The following is a 21,500-nucleotide window of genomic DNA, read 5'->3' as shown; positions in this document are numbered from 1 at the left end:
CTGGGTTTAATAACCTACATGTTCTGTTCTGGGTTTAATAACCTACATGTTCTGTTCTGGGTTTAATAACCTACATGTTCTGTTCTGGGTTTAATAACCTACATGTTCTGTTCTGGGTTTAATAACCTACATGTTCTGTTCTGGGTTTAATAACCTACATGTTCTATTCTGGGTTTAATAACCTACATGTTCTGGGTTTAATAACCTACATGTTCTGTTCTGGGTTTAATAACCTACATGTTCTGTTCTGGGTTTAATAACCTACATGTTCTGTTCTGGGTTTAATAACCTACATGTTCTGTTCTGGGTTTAATAACCTACATGTTCTGTTGGTTTAATAACCTACATGTTCTGTTCTGGGTTTAATAACCTACATGTTCTGTACTGGGTTTAATAACCTACATGTTCTGGGTTTAATAACCTACATGTTCTGGGTTTAATAACCTACATGTTCTGGGTTTAATAACCTACATGTTCTGGGTTTAATAACCTACATGTTCTGTACTGGGTTTAATAACCTACATGTTCTGGGTTTAATAACCTACATGCTCTGTACTGGGTTTAATAACCTACATGCTCTGGGTTTAATACCCTACATGTTCTGGGTTTAATAACCTACATGCTCTCACAGAACTTGGTGAGTATGCTGGGTTTGTCCTGGTTGCGTCTGTGTCTGAACCATCGCTGGACCTTCCTCACATCCCAGTCCAACTGCTTAGATAACCCATCCAGGTGTCGTGAGTCTGGGCACTACGGGAGACAGAGAGGGAGGTATTAGAGAGAGAGACTGAGAGAGAGGGTAAGGGAGGTATTAGAGCGAGAGACTGAGAGAGAGGGTAAGGGAGGTATTAGAGCGAGAGACTGAGAGAGAGGGTAAGGGAGGTATTAGAGCGAGAGACTGAGAGAGAGGGTAAGGGAGGTATTAGAGCGAGAGACTGAGAGAGAGGGTAAGGGAGGTATTAGAGCGAGAGACTGAGAGAGAGGGTAAGGGAGGTATTAGAGCGAGAGACTGAGAGAGAGGGTAAGGGAGGTATTAGAGCGAGAGACTGAGAGAGAGGGTAAGGGAGGTATTAGAGCGAGAGACTGAGAGAGAGGGTAAGGGAGGTATTAGAGCGAGAGACTGAGAGAGAGGGTAAGGGAGGTATTAGAGAGAGAGACTGAGAGAGAGGGTAAGGGAGGTATTAGAGCGAGAGACTGAGAGAGAGGGTAAGGGAGGTATTAGAGCGAGAGACTGAGAGAGAGGGTAAGGGAGGTATTAGAGCGAGAGACTGAGAGAGAGGGTAAGGGAGGTATTAGAGCGAGAGACAGAGAGAGGGTAAGGGAGGTATTAGAGAGAGAGACTGAGAGAGAGGGTAAGGGAGGTATTAGAGCGAGAGACTGAGAGAGAGGGTAAGGGAGGTATTAGAGCGAGAGACTGAGAGAGAGGGTAAGGGAGGTATTAGAGCGAGAGACTGAGAGAGAGGGTAAGGGAGGTATTAGAGCGAGAGACTGAGAGAGAGGGTAAGGGAGGTATTAGAGCGAGAGACTGAGAGAGAGGGTAAGGGAGGTATTAGAGCGAGAGACTGAGAGAGAGGGTAAGGGAGGTATTAGAGCGAGAGACTGAGAGAGGGTAAGGGAGGTATTAGAGCGAGAGACAGAGAGAGGGTAAGGGAGGTATTAGAGCGAGAGACTGAGAGAGAGGGTAAGGGAGGTATTAGAGCGAGAGACTGAGAGAGAGGGTAAGGGAGGTATTAGAGCGAGAGACTGAGAGAGAGGGTAAGGGAGGTATTAGAGCGAGAGACAGAGAGAGGGTAAGGGAGGTATTAGAGCGAGAGACAGAGAGAGGGTAAGGGAGGTATTAGAGCGAGAGACTGAGAGAGGGTAAGGGAGGTATTAGAGCGAGGGAGGTATTAGGGAGAGAGAGAGAGAGGGAGGTATTAGAGAGGGAGAGAGAGAGGTATTAGTGAGGGAGGATTTAGAGAGAGAGAGGTATTAGTGAGGGAGGATTTAGAGAGAGAGAGGTATTAGAGAGGGAGAGAAATCAGAAATTAAAGAGTTTGAAACTATGAATGAATTAATAAATGAGGGAAATTCCAATAGGGAAATTTGCTTTGCAACATACAGGCAGTCCTGGCTTACAGTACTATACATCACCTCAGATGACAGGCATTCCTGGCTTACAGTACTATACATCACCTCAGATGACAGGCAGTCCTGGCTTACAGTACTATACATCACCTCAGATGACAGGCAGTCCTGGCTTACAGTACTATACATCACCTCAGATGACAGGCAGTCCTGGCTTACAGTACTATACATCACCTCAGATGACAGGCAGTCCTGGCTTACAGTACTATACATCACCTCAGATGACAGGCAGTCCTGGCTTACAGTACTATATATCACCTCAGATGACAGGCAGTCCTGGCTTACAGTACTATACATCACCTCAGATGACAGGCAGTCCTGGCTTACAGTACTATACATCACCTCAGATGACAGGCAGTCCTGGCTTACAGTACTATACATCACCTCAGATGACAGGCAGTCCTGGCTTACAGTACTATATATCACCTCAGATGACAGGCAGTCCTGGCTTACAGTACTATACATCACCTCAGATGACAGGCAGTCCTGGCTTACAGTACTATACATCACCTCAGATGACAGGCAGTCCTGGCTTACAGTACTATACATCACCTCAGATGACAGGCAGTCCTGGCTTACAGTACTATACATCACCTCAGATGACAGGCAGTCCTGGCTTACAGTACCATACATCACCTCAGATGACAGGCAGTCCTGGCTTACAGTACTATACATCACCTCAGATGACAGGCAGTCCTGGTTTACCGTACTATACATCACCTCAGATGACAGGCAGTCCTGGCTTACAGTACTATACATCACCTCAGATGACAGGCAGTCCTGGCTTACAGTACTATACATCACCTCAGATGACAGGCAGTCCTGGCTTACAGTACTATACATCACCTCAGATGACAGGCAGTCCTGGCTTACAGTACTATACATCACCTCAGATGACAGGCAGTCCTGGCTTACAGTACCAGGCATCACCTCAGATGACAGGCAGTCCTGGCTTACAGTACCATACATCACCTCAGATGACAGGCAGTCCTGGCTTACAGTACCGTACATCACCTCAGATGACAGGCAGTCCTGGCTTACAGTACCAGGCATCACCTCAGATGACAGGCAGTCCTGGCTTACAGTACCGTACATCACCTCAGATGACAGGCAGTCCTGGCTTACAGTACCATACATCACCTCAGATGACAGGCAGTCCTGGCTTACAGTACCGTACATCACCTCAGATGACAGGCAGTCCTGGCTTACAGTACCAGGCATCACCTCAGATGACAGGCAGTCCTGGCTTACAGTACCAGGCATCACCTCAGATGACAGGCAGTCCTGGCTTACAGTACCAGGCATCACCTCAGATGACAGGCAGTCCTGGCTTACAGTACCATACATCACCTCAGATGACAGGCAGTCCTGGCCCGCTCATACTTACAGTACTATACATCACAAGACATCACCTCAGATGACCTATTTGATGACATCATGATATACAGTATGAGTGAGAGTAGGAGGAAGGAGCGGATCAAGACTGTCAGGTGGTTGAGTATTGTGTAAAACAGGACAAGTGCCTGGGAGTGGGCCATTAGGAGAAAGCTGACAGTAATGAACGTTTTCTGGGGGGAGAGATTGATTGATTGACGTTTAACTGTCCCTCAAGACAAAATTATTTTCACAGCTCAAAAGTAAGAACCAAGAGAGGGTCGAAAAATTCTGGGAATTTTCCCCCAAATTCCCAAGTTTTACAGCAATTTCGATTAGATAGTTCCCACCTGGGAAAGTTAGAGAAAGAGAGAAGTGAAAGTATGATGGGATGAGGAAGAAAGAAGAAAGAAATGAAGCATTGTATTGCGTAAGACCGGTGTGAAGATTGAGGAGGAAAGCTGACAGACAGAAATGTTTTATTTCTGGGAGCTAGCTTACTGCCGTCGAGAGAAATATTTTCCTGCCAGCTAATGTGTGTGTGTGTGTGTGTGTGTGTGTGTGTGTGTGTGGCAGTGAGCGTTCCTTTGTGATGGATGTAAACACCTCTAATACCTGATTTGGGTGTGTGTGGCAGCGAGCTAGCGAGCAGCGAGCTAGCGTTGCGTACCTTTGATGGATGTAAACACTGTAAACACCTTCCTTAATAACTTCCCACGGGACACACTACGTCATTTCAACGTGGATAATTGGGTAATATTTGGGTGAGACCAGGGCTGTTGTGGTGACCGTATTACCGCCACACCAGCGGTCACGAGTCATGAAGGCAGTGAAATTCCACGTGACCGTTTAGTCACAGTAATTAGGCTTCTCCAAGCTCTGATGCTGGTGATGATCATTAGTAACCTACCAAACTTACTAACTGCCTGGTGCTCAGCACTCTATTGTCCCTCTAATCCTTCTGACATCAATGCAAATGTAATCAGAAATCTAATCAAACACTTCATGAGAGCCCATGAGCTCATGTTGCACAACATTTCTATAGGCTATGCAATCATAGGAGAAAACAGGTAGGAATGATGGCCTCTATTAAAAAGAAGAGGATCCCATCAGCTTTCTATAGGCTAGGTCTACTATATTTATTTATCAACTTTTCTAATATTCAGCACATTGCTTATCTTTCCTACCTGGCTGGAATGAAAATAAACCACGGGGAAAAGTGTCCTCCATTGTCTATTTAAGTGTATAGACGACATGTATTTTTTCCACTGACCCTGTTTCAATACAGGTGCATGATAATGGTCCATTCTAAATCCAAACACATTTCACACATATATTATTTAGTTTAAGTAAAGAGGAGATTAAATCAAGAATAGTCTGATGGGTGACAATATTAGCCTATCACTTATTTATTATCACTTGTGAATGATTTATTATCACTTGTGAATGATTTATTATCACTTGTGAATGATACATTATCACTTGTGAATGATACATTATCACTTGTGAATGATTTATTATCACTTGTGAATGATATATTATCACTTGTGACTGATACTTGTGACTGATACATGGATACATTATCACTTGTGAATGATACATTATCACTTGTGACTGATACATTGATACATTATCACTTGTGAATGATACATTATCACTTGTGACTGATACATTGATACATTATCACTTGTGAATGATACATTATCGCTTGTGACCGATACATTGATGCATTATCACGTGTGAATGATACATTATCACTTGTGAATGATACATTATCACTTGTGACTGATACATTGATACATTATCACTTTGGACTGATACATTGATACATTATCACTTGTGACTGATACATTATCACTTGTGACTGATACATTATCACTTGTGAATGAGGCCCAGAGTAAGAAACAATGCTTTTTTTTATCATAGTCACACACCTCAAGTAGGCTGGCCCATAGGCCTATAATATATATATATATATATATATATATATATATATATATATATATATATATATATATATATATATATATAAATATAAACATAAATATAAATATAAACATATGTTGATAAAGTTTGTATAACAACTAAAGTGTCCAAATAACTTATTAAAATGAAGCACATTAATCCCCTTTACAAGGGGTGTAGAGCCTAACTGGTATATATAAGCAGCACGTGAGTTTCAAGTTTGGGGAAGATAATTTCACCATAAAAAGGCACCTTTATAATAAAAGCATTTACATGTATAATTAAATTTGCGGTCTCTTTTGATAATGGTGTTTCCCGCCAATGGAACATTCGCGCTCATAGCCTACTACCGTGTTCGCATTGCTGCGCTTTTAATGTGAAGAAATAGACTAATAGTTCATCAACATTTTAAGCTAAACGTTCTGATCTGTTGCATCAACCACATTGCATAATTTTTTTTTTGATGCTAGTAATTTGCGATCTATCGCATCCCACAATTGTCCCAGACTATGTTTGGAATATGTATTTCTCGCACAGAGTAGAATTGGTCAACTTTTGTACTATGGGGGATAGTAGATTGACATTGGCTAATGCTTTTGCTGTTCGTTAAGCCAACTCATCTTATTAGCTGACAAAAACAATATCTTTAATATGCATTTTGGATTTGGATGTGTCTGTCTTCACTTGTATGTAGCCTGTGAGAAAGACCCTATCACATGACAGAGAGCCGTGTGATTGAGAGACGCTTCAGATTGAGGCAGCACACTCGAGAGAAGGGCACAACGCAGCTCTACGGGCCGCAAAAGGCATGGATTCTTTTCAGGGAGCATTACGGCCACAAAGGGGATGCCGCCGCCGTGAAATTCGAGGCATTATCAAATGCTTGTCAAATTGTGAATGAGAGACTGATGAAGTGTGTACAGCCTGGGCGCCCAAAAAAATAAGCAGAGCTCATGCCTTTCAAGGGAGTTTTTTCAAATCATCATTAGTCGCATCATACAGCCTTACAATGTATTAAATATCAAAACATACAGCCCAATGTTTGTTGAACAGCTAAGGTTACATTAATAACTCTAAATTAAGCATATAGGAGGACCTATTAACCGCTCAACGGTTAGCCAAGAATAGCCAGATGTGCGCATTCCCTCATTGTTTGGAGAAAATATGTATATTTATATTCAGCTTTGTTCAATTGTATTCTTAATACTATAAAATTATGTCACTGAATTATAAGCAAATATTGTCTACTAAATGAACTAGTGTAGCCTACAGCCATTTGGCATAGCCACATCAGGACCTAACATAAGGACAATTCAGAGTATGCAAAAAAAAATCTTCTGAAATTGACACAATTTTCTTCATTTATTGTGAAGTTGTAGGCTATATTACATGGATTTATTCAACTTTTTAAAAAATGGCTTGTAGGCTATATGTGGAAGCCAGGAGATGCTAAATGTGTTTATGTTAATTAACGGTCAATTACCGTGAGACCGACAGTTATTTGCTTGACCATCATGACCATCATGACCATCATAGCCTTGACCATCATGACCATCATAGCCTTGACCATCATGACCATCATAGCCTTGACCATCATGACCATCATGACCATCATAGCCTTGACCATCATGACCATCATAGCCTTGACCATCATGACCATCATAGCCTTGACCATCATGACCATCATAGCCTTGACCATCATGACCATCATAGCCTTGACCATCATGACCATCATAGCCTTGACCATCATGACCATCATAGCCTTGACCATCATGACCATCATAGCCTTGACCATCATGACCATCATAGCCTTGACCATCATGACCATCATAGCCTTGACCATCATGACCATCATAGCCTGAGGTGAGACGTTGATCAATGAGATTACAACCTATATCCACCCAATCAAAAAGACAGGCAAAAGTTAGATGAATTTCCCATGTGTTATCACTATGCTATCAACCATCTAAAAGCACAATCAAATCCCAATGGAAAAACGTTGTCTGATTTTTGGTTTATTTATACAATGTATAATGTGTTATCACTGAGCTTCATCATCTAATAGCATAACCAAATGACCTGGATTACAGTTGAGATTACATTAAAAGGCAAATAGTGCAAGTGATCAATGCTGTTGGAGATTCTGCACAGATTATTACAGTAATGGTGAAGATCTCCACAGACCTGCAACCTTTGCACGCTATCTTGAACATGCAGGCTTTATGTGATTACATAAGAAGACATTTATAGGTTACATTAACCTCAATGTTTTAAAGTTTAATGTTACATTACTTTGCAAGATAGCCTCAACTTTAGTCTATTCACTGTATTACAAAAGCGATATTGATCGTGCTTGGTTGACAAGGCAACCAAATAAACATTTAAAGCAGATGTACAGTGGATTTAAAAAAAAGTCTACACACCCCTGTTAAAATGCCAGGTTTTTGTGATGTAAAATAATGAGACAAAGATAAATCATGTCAGAACTTTTTCCACCTTTAATGTGACCTATAACGTGAACAATTCAATTGAAAAACAAACTGAAATCTTTGAGGGGGAAAAATAAAAAATATAAAACTCACAATAACCTGGTTGCATAAGTGTGCACACCCTTAAACTAATACTTTGTTGAAGCACCTTTTGATTTTATTACAGCACTCAGTCTTTTTGGGTAGGAGTCTATTAGCATGGCACATCTTGATGTGGCAATATTTGCCCACTCTTCTTTGCAAAAGCACTCCAAATCTGTCAGATTGTGAGGACATCTCCTGTGCACAGGCCTCTTCAGATCACCCCAGAGATGTTTAGTTGGATTCAGGTCTGGGCTCTGGCTGGGCCATTCCAAAACATTAATCTTCTTCTGGTGAAGCCATGCTTTTGTGGATTTGGATGTGTGCTTTGGGTCGTTGTCGTGCTGAAAGGTGAACTTCCTCTTCATCTTCAGCTTTCTAACGGACGCCTGAAGGTTTTGTTCCAAAATTGTTTTTCATAAATTTTGGAGGGATGTCCAGTTCTTGGTAATGTCTCTGTGGTGTCATATTTTCTCCACTTGATGATGACTGTCTTCACTGTGTTCCATGGTATATGTAATGCTTTGGAAATTATTTTGTACCCTTCTCCTGACTGATATCTTTCAACAATGAGATCCCTCTGATGCTTTGGAAGCTCTTGTCATAGAATAAGTCGTACTCATCCTTAAAAATGTCGTACTGGAGAGAAGAGGACCAAAACGCAGCAGGTATGTGCAGGCTCATCTTGACTTTTATTAACTATCAAAAATGAACACCCAAAATAACAAAGAACTCACGAGAATGAACGAACAACCAACAGTCTGGCAAAGCATAGGCTCAACACAGAACAATTCCCCACAACCCCAAAGACAAACACACACACCTATATAGGACTTCCAATCAAAGGCAACTATACACACCTGCCTTCAATTGGAAGTCCCAATCATCAACCCAACATTTAACAAACACAAACCCCCCTGCCACATCCTGACCTAGACTAAGCAATACGCCCTCTGCTGGTCAGGACGTGACAGTACCCCCCCCTCAAGGTGCAGACTCCAGGATGCACCTAAAAAAGAAAAACAAGAAAATCCCCAATACCCCAACAAAAACCCAACAAACAATAACCCCTAAACCATAAGGGAGGGAAGGGAGGGTGGCTGCCGTCAACGACGGCACTGTGCTACACCCTCCCTCCCCAACCCACCTATCCTGGAGGTGGCTCAGGTGCAGGCCGTTCCAGGCAGTCGGGCCACTCTGGCAGCTCGGGACAGTCTGGGCAGTCTGGCAACTGGGGACAGTCTGGGCAGTCTGGCAACTGGGGACAGTCTGGCCACTCCGGCAGTTCAGCGCAGTCTGGCCACTCCGGCAGTTCAGCGCAGTCTGGCCACTCCGGCAGTTCAGCGCAGTCTGACCTCTCTGACGACTGTCGACTGGCGGGCAGCTCTGACGACGACTGTCGACTGGCGGGCAGCTCGGACGACGACTGTCGACTGGCGGGCAGCTCTGACGACGACTGTCGACTGTCGGGCAGCTCTGACGACGACTGTCGACTGTCGGGCAGCTCTGACGACGACTGTCGACTGGCGGGCAGCTCTGACGACGACTGTCGACTGGCGGGCAGCTCTGACGACGACTGTCGACTGGCGGGCAGCTCTGACGACGACTGTCGACTGGCGGGCAGCTCTGACGACGACTGTCGACTGGCGGGCAGCTCTGACGACGACTGTCGACTGGCGGGCAGCTCTGACGACGACTGTCGACTGGCGGGCAGCTCTGACGACGACTGTTGACTGGCGGGCAGCTCTTGCCCCGTCAAACAGCCCTTGTGCCCCCCCCTTAAAAATTCTTGGGGGTGCCTCTCGGTCTCCCTTACCCGTTGTGTCTCCCAGTCCTCGCCAGCCTTCTTCCGCTGCTTGGTCCTTTGTTGGTGGGGAATTCTGTCATAGAATAAGTCGTACTCATCCTTAAAAATGTCGTACTGGAGAGAAGAGGACCAAAACGCAGCAGGTATGTGCAGGCTCATCTTGACTTTTATTAACTATCAAAAATGAACACCCAAAATAACAAAGAACTCACGAGAATGAACGAACAACCAACAGTCTGGCAAAGCATAGGCTCAACACAGAACAATTCCCCACAACCCCAAAGACAAACACACACACCTATATAGGACTTCCAATCAAAGGCAACTATACACACCTGCCTTCAATTGGAAGTCCCAATCATCAACCCAACATTTAACAAACACAAACCCCCTGCCACATCCTGACCTAGACTAAGCAATACGCCCTCTGCTGGTCAGGACGTGACAGCTCTCTGCGGACCATGGCTTTTGCTCTGAGATGCAACTAAGAAAATGTCGGGAAAATCCTACTAGAACAGCTGAACTTTATTTGTGATTAATCAGAGTCACTTTAAATGATGGCAGGTGTGTAATGACTTCTATTTAACATGAGTTTGAATGTGATTGGTTAATTCTGAACACAGCCACATCCCCAGTTATAACCACACCCTTATGCAACCAGGTTATTGTAAGGTTTTTATTTTTCATTTTTCCCCCTTGAAGATTTCAGTTTGTTTTTCAATTGAATTGTTCACATTATAGGTCACATTAAAGGTCACATTAAAGGTCACATTATAGGTCACATTAAAGGTCACATTAAAGGTCACATTAAAGGTGATCAACGTGAACATTTAACATCTGACATTGTTTTAAAGTTAAATTCTTCAATGTATTTTATACAAGGTTTGGTTACCATAATAAATGAATCCTGTGGCTGACATTTCACCTCAAAACAACAGTTGACGTTGATGACTTTTTTTCAAATCCAATGTATTTCCCAAGTCACAATACATTGTCAAATTAGGTTGCAACAACATTGATTCACCTTGTGTGTGTGTTTGTGTGGTGTGTGTGTGTGTTGTGTGTGTGTGTGTGTGTGTGTGTGTGTGTGTGTGTGTGTGTGTGTGTGTGTGTGTGTGTGTCGGGCCAGCATGCTAGTGTACCTTTGTGATGGATGTAAACACCTTCTCCAGGACAGTGTTGGGTGTGGCTCGCCAGTGGACTGAGGCAGCGTGGATATGCAAGAGGAAGGCACATGGACTGGCTATGAACCTGAAGGAATAACAGCAGTAGAAGCCCTATCAGTAGAAGCCCTATCAGAACACACAGCCTATCTGTACCTTCTTGTTTTTAGTATATTACCGATGCACATCATCATCACTTACAGGGGGACTCATAAGCCTGGATGAATATCAGCGAAGGAAGCTTTATCGGAACACAAAGTTCAAAGTTCAAAGTATCATTTGTATTCTTCACAATTTAGTGCACAATGCTTCCATTCTCACCGGTATACTTATATTCACACAATGGCTGACATGACTTGTTGGATATAACAACTTGTTTTTATTATGTATATCTGTCCTTTCAATATTTGTCTAACACCAGCCAAAAGACAGAGGGAAGAGATTAAATATATATTAACTAATAAAAAAAAGAGAGCAGGACAGTCAAAACATTTTATGTGTCAGGACAAGAGGCCAGGAAGAGAGTAGAGATGAAATATCATGTCATATACATATGTAGTTTGGCACAGCATCAGTGAGTCCTGCATACAATAGAGTACAGACAAGTGGACTGTCCAAGTGAAGTGTGTATTCAATAGCACTCAATTTGTTAGTGTTCCTTCAGTGTCCTTTAGATCATAGAGAGTATAGACCTAGAGAGTATAGACCTAGAGATCATAGAGAGTATAGACCTAGAGAGTATAGACCTAGAGATCATAGAGAGTATAGACCTAGAGAGTATAGACCTAGAGAGTATAGACCTAGAGAGTATAGACCTAGATATCATAGAGAGTATAGACCTAGAGAGTATAGACCTAGATATCATACAGAGTATAGACCTAGAGATCATAGAGAGTATAGACCTAGAGATCATAGCGAGTATAGACCTAGAGAGTATAGACCTAGAGATCATAGAGAGTATAGACCTAGAGATCATAGAGAGTATAGACCTAGAGAGTATAGACCTAGAGATCATAGAGAGTATAGACCTAGAGATCATAGAGAGTAAAGACCTAGAGATCATAGAGAGTATAGACCTAGAGAGTATAGACCTAGAGATCATAGAGAGTATAGACCTAGAGATCATAGAGAGTATAGACCTAGAGAGTATAGACCTAGAGATCATAGAGAGTATAGACCTAGAGAGTATAGACCTAGAGAGTATAGACCTAGAGAGTATAGACCTAGATATCATAGAGAGTATAGACCTAGAGAGTATAGACCTAGATATCATACAGAGTATAGACCTAGAGATCATAGAGAGTATAGACCTAGAGATCATAGCGAGTATAGACCTAGAGAGTATAGACCTAGAGATCATAGAGAGTATAGACCTAGAGATCATAGAGAGTATAGACCTAGAGAGTATAGACCTAGAGATCATAGAGAGTATAGACCTAGAGATCATAGAGAGTAAAGACCTAGAGATCATAGAGAGTATAGACCTAGAGAGTATAGACCTAGAGATCATAGAGAGTATAGACCTAGAGATCATAGAGAGTATAGACCTAGAGAGTATAGACCTAGAGATCATAGAGAGTATAGACCTAGAGAGTATAGACCTAGATATCATACAGAGTATAGACCTAGAGATCATAGAGAGTATAGACCTAGAGATCATAGCGAGTATAGACCTAGAGAGTATAGACCTAGAGATCATAGAGAGTATAGACCTAGAGATCATAGAGAGTATAGACCTAGAGATCAGAGCATAGAGAACATAGAGTGAACCTACATACTCACTAAAGGTGAAATGTGTTTTCAAATAGCACTCCATTTGCTTGTCCTTTGTCTGGACTGTTTACAGTTGAAAATCATAACAATAATATTCCAAAACCAGACAGACCACACACTAGTCTAACAGATTCAAACCCCTTTGACCCAGCCATTCACTAGACAGACCACACACTAGTCTAACAGATTCAAACCCCTTTGACCCAGCCATTCACTAGACAGACCACACACTAGTCTAACAGATTCAAACCCCTTTGACCCAGCCATTCACTAGACAGACCACACACTAGTCTAACAGATTCAAACCCCTTTGACCCAGCCATTCACTAGACAGACCACACACACTAGTCTAACAGATTCAAACCCCTTTGACCCAGCCATTCACTAGACAGACCACACACACTAGTCTAACAGATTCAAACCCCTTTGACCCAGCCATTCACTAGACAGACCACACACTAGTCTAACAGATTCAAACCCCTTTGACCCAGCCATTCACTAGACAGACCACACACTAGTCTAACAGATTCAAACCCCTTTGACCCAGCCATTCACTAGACAGACCACACACACTAGTCTAACAGATTCAAACCCCTTTGACCCAGCCATTCACTAGACAGACCACACACACTAGTCTAACAGATTCAAACCCCTTTGACCCAGCCATTCACTAGACAGACCACACACACTAGTCTAACAGATTCAAACCCCTTTGACCCAGCCATTCACTAGACAGACCACACACCTAGTCTAACAGATTCAAACCCCTTTGACCCAGCCATTCACTAGACAGACCACACACTAGTCTAACAGATTCAAACCCCTTTGACCCAGCCATTCACTAGACAGACCACACACTAGTCTAACAGATTCAAACCCCTTTGACCCAGCCATTCACTAGACAGACCACACACACTAGTCTAACAGATTCAAACCCCTTTGACCCAGCCATTCACTAGACAGACCACACACTAGTCTAACAGATTCAAACCCCTTTGACCCAGCCATTCACTAGACAGACCACACACTAGTCTAACAGATTCAAACCCCTTTGACCCAGCCATTCACTAGACAGACCACACACTAGTCTAACAGATTCAAACCCCTTTGACCCAGCCATTCACTAGACAGACCACACACTAGTCTAACAGATTCAAACCCCTTTGACCCAGCCATTCACTAGACAGACCACACACTAGTCTAACAGATTCAAACCCCTTTGACCCAGCCATTCACTAGACAGACCACACACACTAGTCTAACAGATTCAAACCCCTTTGACCCAGCCATTCACTAGACAGACCACACACTAGTCTAACAGATTCAAACCCCTTTGACCCAGCCATTCACTAGACAGACCACACACACTAGTCTAACAGATTCAAACCCCTTTGACCCAGCCATTCACTAGACAGACCACACACACTAGTCTAACAGATTCAAACCCCTTTGACCCAGCCATTCACTAGACAGACCACACACTAGTCTAACAGATTCAAACCCCTTTGACCCAGCCATTCACTAGACAGACCACACACTAGTCTAACAGATTCAAACCCCTTTGACCCAGCCATTCACTAGACAGACCACACACACTAGTCTAACAGATTCAAACCCCTTTGACCCAGCCATTCACTAGACAGACCACACACTAGTCTAACAGATTCAAACCCCTTTGACCCAGCCATTCACTAGACAGACCACACACACTAGTCTAACAGATTCAAACCCCTTTGACCCAGCCATTCACTAGACAGACCACACACTAGTCTAACAGATTCAAACCCCTTTGACCCAGCCATTCACTAGACAGACCACACACTAGTCTAACAGATTCAAACCCCTTTGACCCAGCCATTCACTAGACAGACCACACACACTAGTCTAACAGATTCAAACCCCTTTGACCCAGCCATTCACTAGACAGACCACACACTAGTCTAACAGATTCAAACCCCTTTGACCCAGCCATTCACTAGACAGACCACACACACTAGTCTAACAGATTCAAACCCCTTTGACCCAGCCATTCACTAGACAGACCACACACTAGTCTAACAGATTCAAACCCCTTTGACCCAGCCATTCACTAGACAGACCACACACACTAGTCTAACAGATTCAAACCCCTTTGACCCAGCCATTCACTAGACAGACCACACACCTAGTCTAACAGATTCAAACCCCTTTGACCCAGCCATTCACTAGACAGACCACACACCTAGTCTAACAGATTCAAACCCCTTTGACCCAGCCATTCACTAGACAGACCACACACTAGTCTAACAGATTCAAACCCCTTTGACCCAGCCATTCACTAGACAGACCACACACACTAGTCTAACAGATTCAAACCCCTTTGACCCAGCCATTCACTAGACAGACCACACACTAGTCTAACAGATTCAAACCCCTTTGACCCAGCCATTCACTAGACAGACCACACACACTAGTCTAACAGATTCAAACCCCTTTGACCCAGCCATTCACTAGACAGACCACACACCTAGTCTAACAGATTCAAACCCCTTTGACCCAGCCATTCACTAGACAGACCACACACACTAGTCTAACAGATTCAAACCCCTTTGACCCAGCCATTCACTAGACAGACCACACACCTAGTCTAACAGATTCAAACCCCTTTGACCCAGCCATTCACTAGACAGACCACACACACTAGTCTAACAGATTCAAACCCCTTTGACCCAGCCATTCACTAGACAGACCACACACCTAGTCTAACAGATTCAAACCCCTTTGACCCAGCCATTCACTAGACAGACCACACACTAGTCTAACAGATTCAAACCCCTTTGACCCAGCCATTCACTAGACAGACCACACACTAGTCTAACAGATTCAAACCCCTTTGACCCAGCCATTCACTAGACAGACCACACACACTAGTCTAACAGATTCAAACCCCTTTGACCCAGCCATTCACTAGACAGACCACACACCTAGTCTAACAGATTCAAACCCCTTTGACCCAGCCATTCACTAGACAGACCACACACATAGTCTAACAGATTCAAACCCCTTTGACCCAGCCATTCACTAGACAGACCACACACTAGTCTAACAGATTCAAACCCCTTTGACCCAGCCATTCACTAGACAGACCACACACACTAGTCTAACAGATTCAAACCCCTTTGACCCAGCCATTCACTAGACAGACCACACACTAGTCTAACAGATTCAAACCCCTTTGACCCAGCCATTCACTAGACAGACCACACACCTAGTCTAACAGATTCAAACCCCTTTGACCCAGCCATTCACTAGACAGACCACACACTAGTCTAACAGATTCAAACCCCTTTGACCCAGCCATTCACTAGACAGACCACACACTAGTCTAACAGATTCAAACCCCTTTGACCCAGCCATTCACTAGACAGACCACACACTAGTCTAACAGATTCAAACCCCTTTGACCCAGCCATTCACTAGACAGACCACACACTAGTCTAACAGATTCAAACCCCTTTGACCCAGCCATTCACTAGACAGACCACACACTAGTCTAACAGATTCAAACCCCTTTGACCCAGCCATTCACTAGACAGACCACACACTAGTCTAACAGATTCAAACCCCTTTGACCCAGCCATTCACTAGACAGACCACACACTAGTCTAACAGATTCAAACCCCTTTGACCCAGCCATTCACTAGACAGACCACACACTAGTCTAACAGATTCAAACCCCTTTGACCCAGCCATTCACTAGACAGACCACACACCTAGTCTAACAGATTCAAACCCCTTTGACCCAGCCATTCACTAGACAGACCACACACTAGTCTAACAGATTCAAACCCCTTTGACCCAGCCATTCACTAGACAGACCACACACTAGTCTAACAGATTCAAACCCCTTTGACCCAGCCATTCACTAGACAGACCACACACTAGTCTAACAGATTCAAACCCCTTTGACCCAGCCATTCACTAGACAGACCACACACTAGTCTAACAGATTCAAACCCCTTTGACCCAGCCATTCACTAGACAGACCACACACTAGTCTAACAGATTCAAACCCCTTTGACCCAGCCATTCACTAGACAGACCACACACACTAGTCTAACAGATTCAAACCCCTTTGACCCAGCCATTCACTAGACAGACCACACACACTAGTCTAACAGATTCAAACCCCTTTGACCCAGCCATTCACTAGACAGACCACACACTAGTCTAACAGATTCAAACCCCTTTGACCCAGCCATTCACTAGACAGACCACACACCTAGTCTAACAGATTCAAACCCCTTTGACCCAGCCATTCACTAGACAGACCACACACTAGTCTAACAGATTCAAACCCCTTTGACCCAGCCATTCACTAGACAGACCACACACTAGTCTAACAGATTCAAACCCCTTTGACCCAGCCATTCACTAGACAGACCACACACTAGTCTAACAGATTCAAACCCCTTTGACCCAGCCATTCACTAGACAGACCACACACTAGTCTAACAGATTCAAACCCCTTTGACCCAGCCATTCACTAGACAGACCACACACTAGTCTAACAGATTCAAACCCCTTTGACCCAGCCATTCACTAGACAGACCACACACTAGTCTAACAGATTCAAACCCCTTTGACCCAGCCATTCACTAGACAGACCACACACACTAGTCTAACAGATTCAAACCCCTTTGACCCAGCCATTCACTAGACAGACCACACACTAGTCTAACAGATTCAAACCCCTTTGACCCAGCCATTCACTAGACAGACCACACACACTAGTCTAACAGATTCAAACCCCTTTGACCCAGCCATTCACTAGACAGACCACACACCTAGTCTAACAGATTCAAACCCCTTTGACCCAGCCATTCACTAGACAGACCACACACCTAGTCTAACAGATTCAAACCCCTTTGACCCAGCCATTCACTAGACAGACCACACACTAGTCTAACAGATTCAAACCCCTTTGACCCAGCCATTCACTAGACAGACCACACACTAGTCTAACAGATTCAAACCCCTTTGACCCAGCCATTCACTAGACAGACCACACACTAGTCTAACAGATTCAAACCCCTTTGACCCAGCCATTCACTAGACAGACCACACACCTAGTCTAACAGATTCAAACCCCTTTGACCCAGCCATTCACTAGACAGACCACACACTAGTCTAACAGATTCAAACCCCTTTGACCCAGCCATTCACTAGACAGACCACACACTAGTCTAACAGATTCAAACCCCCTTTGACCCAGCCATTCACTAGACAGACCACACACACTAGTCTAACAGATTCAAACCCCTTTGACCCAGCCATTCACTAGACAGACCACACACACTAGTCTAACAGATTCAAACCCCTTTGACCCAGCCATTCACTAGACAGACCACACACTAGTCTAACAGATTCAAACCCCTTTGACCCAGCCATTCACTAGACAGACCACACACACTAGTCTAACAGATTCAAACCCCTTTGACCCAGCCATTCACTAGACAGACCACACACACTAGTCTAACAGATTCAAACCCCTTTGACCCAGCCATTCACTAGACAGACCACACACACTAGTCTAACAGATTCAAACCCCTTTGACCCAGCCATTCACTAGACAGACCACACACTAGTCTAACAGATTCAAACCCCTTTGACCCAGCCATTCACTAGACAGACCACACACTAGTCTAACAGATTCAAACCCCTTTGACCCAGCCATTCACTAGACAGACCACACACCTAGTCTAACAGATTCAAACCCCTTTGACCCAGCCATTCACTAGACAGACCACACACTAGTCTAACAGATTCAAACCCCTTTGACCCAGCCATTCACTAGACAGACCACACACTAGTCTAACAGATTCAAACCCCTTTGACCCAGCCATTCACTAGACAGACCACACACATAGTCTAACAGATTCAAACCCCTTTGACCCAGCCATTCACTAGACAGACCACACACTAGTCTAACAGATTCAAACCCCTTTGACCCAGCCATTCACTAGACAGACCACACACACTAGTCTAACAGATTCAAACCCCTTTGACCCAGCCATTCACTAGACAGACCACACACCTAGTCTAACAGATTCAAACCCCTTTGACCCAGCCATTCACTAGACAGACCACACACACTAGTCTAACAGATTCAAACCCCTTTGACCCAGCCATTCACTAGACAGACCACACACACTAGTCTAACAGATTCAAACCCCTTTGACCCAGCCATTCACTAGACAGACCACACACCTAGTCTAACAGATTCAAACCCCTTTGACCCAGCCATTCACTAGACAGACCACACACTAGTCTAACAGATTCAAACCCCTTTGACCCAGCCATTCACTAGACAGACCACACACACTAGTCTAACAGATTCAAACCCCTTTGACCCAGCCATTCACTAGACAGACCACACACTAGTCTAACAGATTCAAACCCCTTTGACCCAGCCATTCACTAGACAGACCACACACACTAGTCTAACAGATTCAAACCCCTTTGACCCAGCCATTCACTAGACAGACCACACACTAGTCTAACAGATTCAAACCCCTTTGACCCAGCCATTCACTAGACAGACCACACACTAGTCTAACAGATTCAAACCCCTTTGACCCAGCCATTCACTAGACAGACCACACACTAGTCTAACAGATTCAAACCCCTTTGACCCAGCCATTCACTAGACAGACCACACACACTAGTCTAACAGATTCAAACCCCTTTGACCCAGCCATTCACTAGACAGACCACACACTAGTCTAACAGATTCAAACCCCTTTGACCCAGCCATTCACTAGACAGACCACACACACTAGTCTAACAGATTCAAACCCCTTTGACCCAGCCATTCACTAGACAGACCACACACTAGTCTAACAGATTCAAACCCCTTTGACCCAGCCATTCACTAGACAGACCACACACTAGTCTAACAGATTCAAACCCCTTTGACCCAGCCATTCACTAGACAGACCACACACTAGTCTAACAGATTCAAACCCCTTTGACCCAGCCATTCACTAGACAGACCACACACACTAGTCTAACAGATTCAAACCCCTTTGACCCAGCCATTCACTAGACAGACCACACACCTAGTCTAACAGATTCAAACCCCTTTGACCCAGCCATTCACTAGACAGACCACACACTAGTCTAACAGATTCAAACCCCTTTGACCCAGCCATTCACTAGACAGACCACACACCTAGTCTAACAGATTCAAACCCCTTTGACCCAGCCATTCACTAGACAGACCACACACTAGTCTAACAGATTCAAACCCCTTTGACCCAGCCATTCACTAGACAGACCACACACACTAGTCTAACAGATTCAAACCCCTTTGACCCAGCCATTCACTAGACAGACCACACACTAGTCTAACAGATTCAAACCCCTTTGACCCAGCCATTCACTAGACAGACCACACACACTAGTCTAACAGATTCAAACCCCTTTGACCCAGCCATTCACTAGACAGACCACACACTAGTCTAACAGATTCAAACCCCTTTGACCCAGCCATTCACTAGACAGACCACACACACTAGTCTAACAGATTCAAACCCCTTTGACCCAGCCATTCACTAGACAGACCACACACTAGTCTAACAGATTCAAACCCCTTTGACCCAGCCATTCACTAGACAGACCACACACACTAGTCTAACAGATTCAAACCCCTTTGACCCAGCCATTCACTAGACAGACCACACACTAGTCTAACAGATTCAAACCCCTTTGACCCAGCCATTCACTAGACAGACCACACACTAGTCTAACAGATTCAAACCCCTTTGACCCAGCCATTCACTAGACAGACCACACACTAGTCTAACAGATTCAAACCCCTTTGACCCAGCCATTCACTAGACAGACCACACACTAGTCTAACAGATTCAAACCCCTTTGACCCAGCCATTCACTAGACAGACCACACACCTAGTCTAACAGATTCAAACCCCTTTGACCCAGCCATTCACTAGACAGACCACACACACTAGTCTAACAGATTCAAACCCCTTTGACCCAGCCATTCACTAGACAGACCACACACTAGTCTAACAGATTCAAACCCCTTTGACCCAGCCATTCACTAGACAGACCACACACACTAGTCTAACAGATTCAAACCCCTTTGACCCAGCCATTCACTAGACAGACCACACACACTAGTCTAACAGATTCAAACCCCTTTGACCCAGCCATTCACTAGACAGACCACACACACTAGTCTAACAGATTCAAACCCCTTTGACCCAGCCATTCACTAGACAGACCACACACTAGTCTAACAGATTCAAACCCCTTTGACCCAGCCATTCACTAGACAGACCACACACTAGTCTAACAGATTCAAACCCCTTTGACCCAGCCATTCACTAGACAGACCACACACTAGTCTAACAGATTCAAACCCCTTTGACCCAGCCATTCACTAGACAGACCACACACTAGTCTAACAGATTCAAACCCCTTTGACCCAGCCATTCACTAGACAGACCACACACTAGTCTAACAGATTCAAACCCCTTTGACCCAGCCATTCACTAGACAGACCACACACTAGTCTAACAGATTCAAACCCCTTTGACCCAGCCATTCACTAGACAGACCACACACTAGTCTAACAGATTCAAACCCCTTTGACCCAGCCATTCACTAGACAGACCACACACTAGTCTAACAGATTCAAACCCCTTTGACCCAGCC

At 44.1% G+C, this 21,500-nt stretch overlaps 1 protein-coding gene across 1 annotated transcript in view; it reads right to left on the bottom strand.

Annotated features, from left to right (window-relative positions):
• LOC106566192 (ceramide synthase 5) overlaps window positions 1-21,500 on the bottom strand; it is an 84,690-nt gene that overhangs the window by 48,417 nt on the left and 14,773 nt on the right. Inside the window, exons 2-3 of the mRNA XM_014134065.2 lie at window positions 10,986-11,094; window positions 620-750 (exon numbers count right to left, since the gene is read on the bottom strand). Of these exons, the coding sequence (XP_013989540.1) occupies window positions 620-750; window positions 10,986-11,094 (240 nt within the window). The remainder of the gene's footprint in view (window positions 1-619; window positions 751-10,985; window positions 11,095-21,500) is intronic.

Source organism: Salmo salar, chromosome ssa12, assembly GCF_905237065.1.
Source record: "Salmo salar chromosome ssa12, Ssal_v3.1, whole genome shotgun sequence".
NCBI lineage: Eukaryota > Metazoa > Chordata > Actinopteri > Salmoniformes > Salmonidae > Salmo > Salmo salar.
This window is presented reverse-complemented; position numbering and strand designations above follow the sequence as displayed.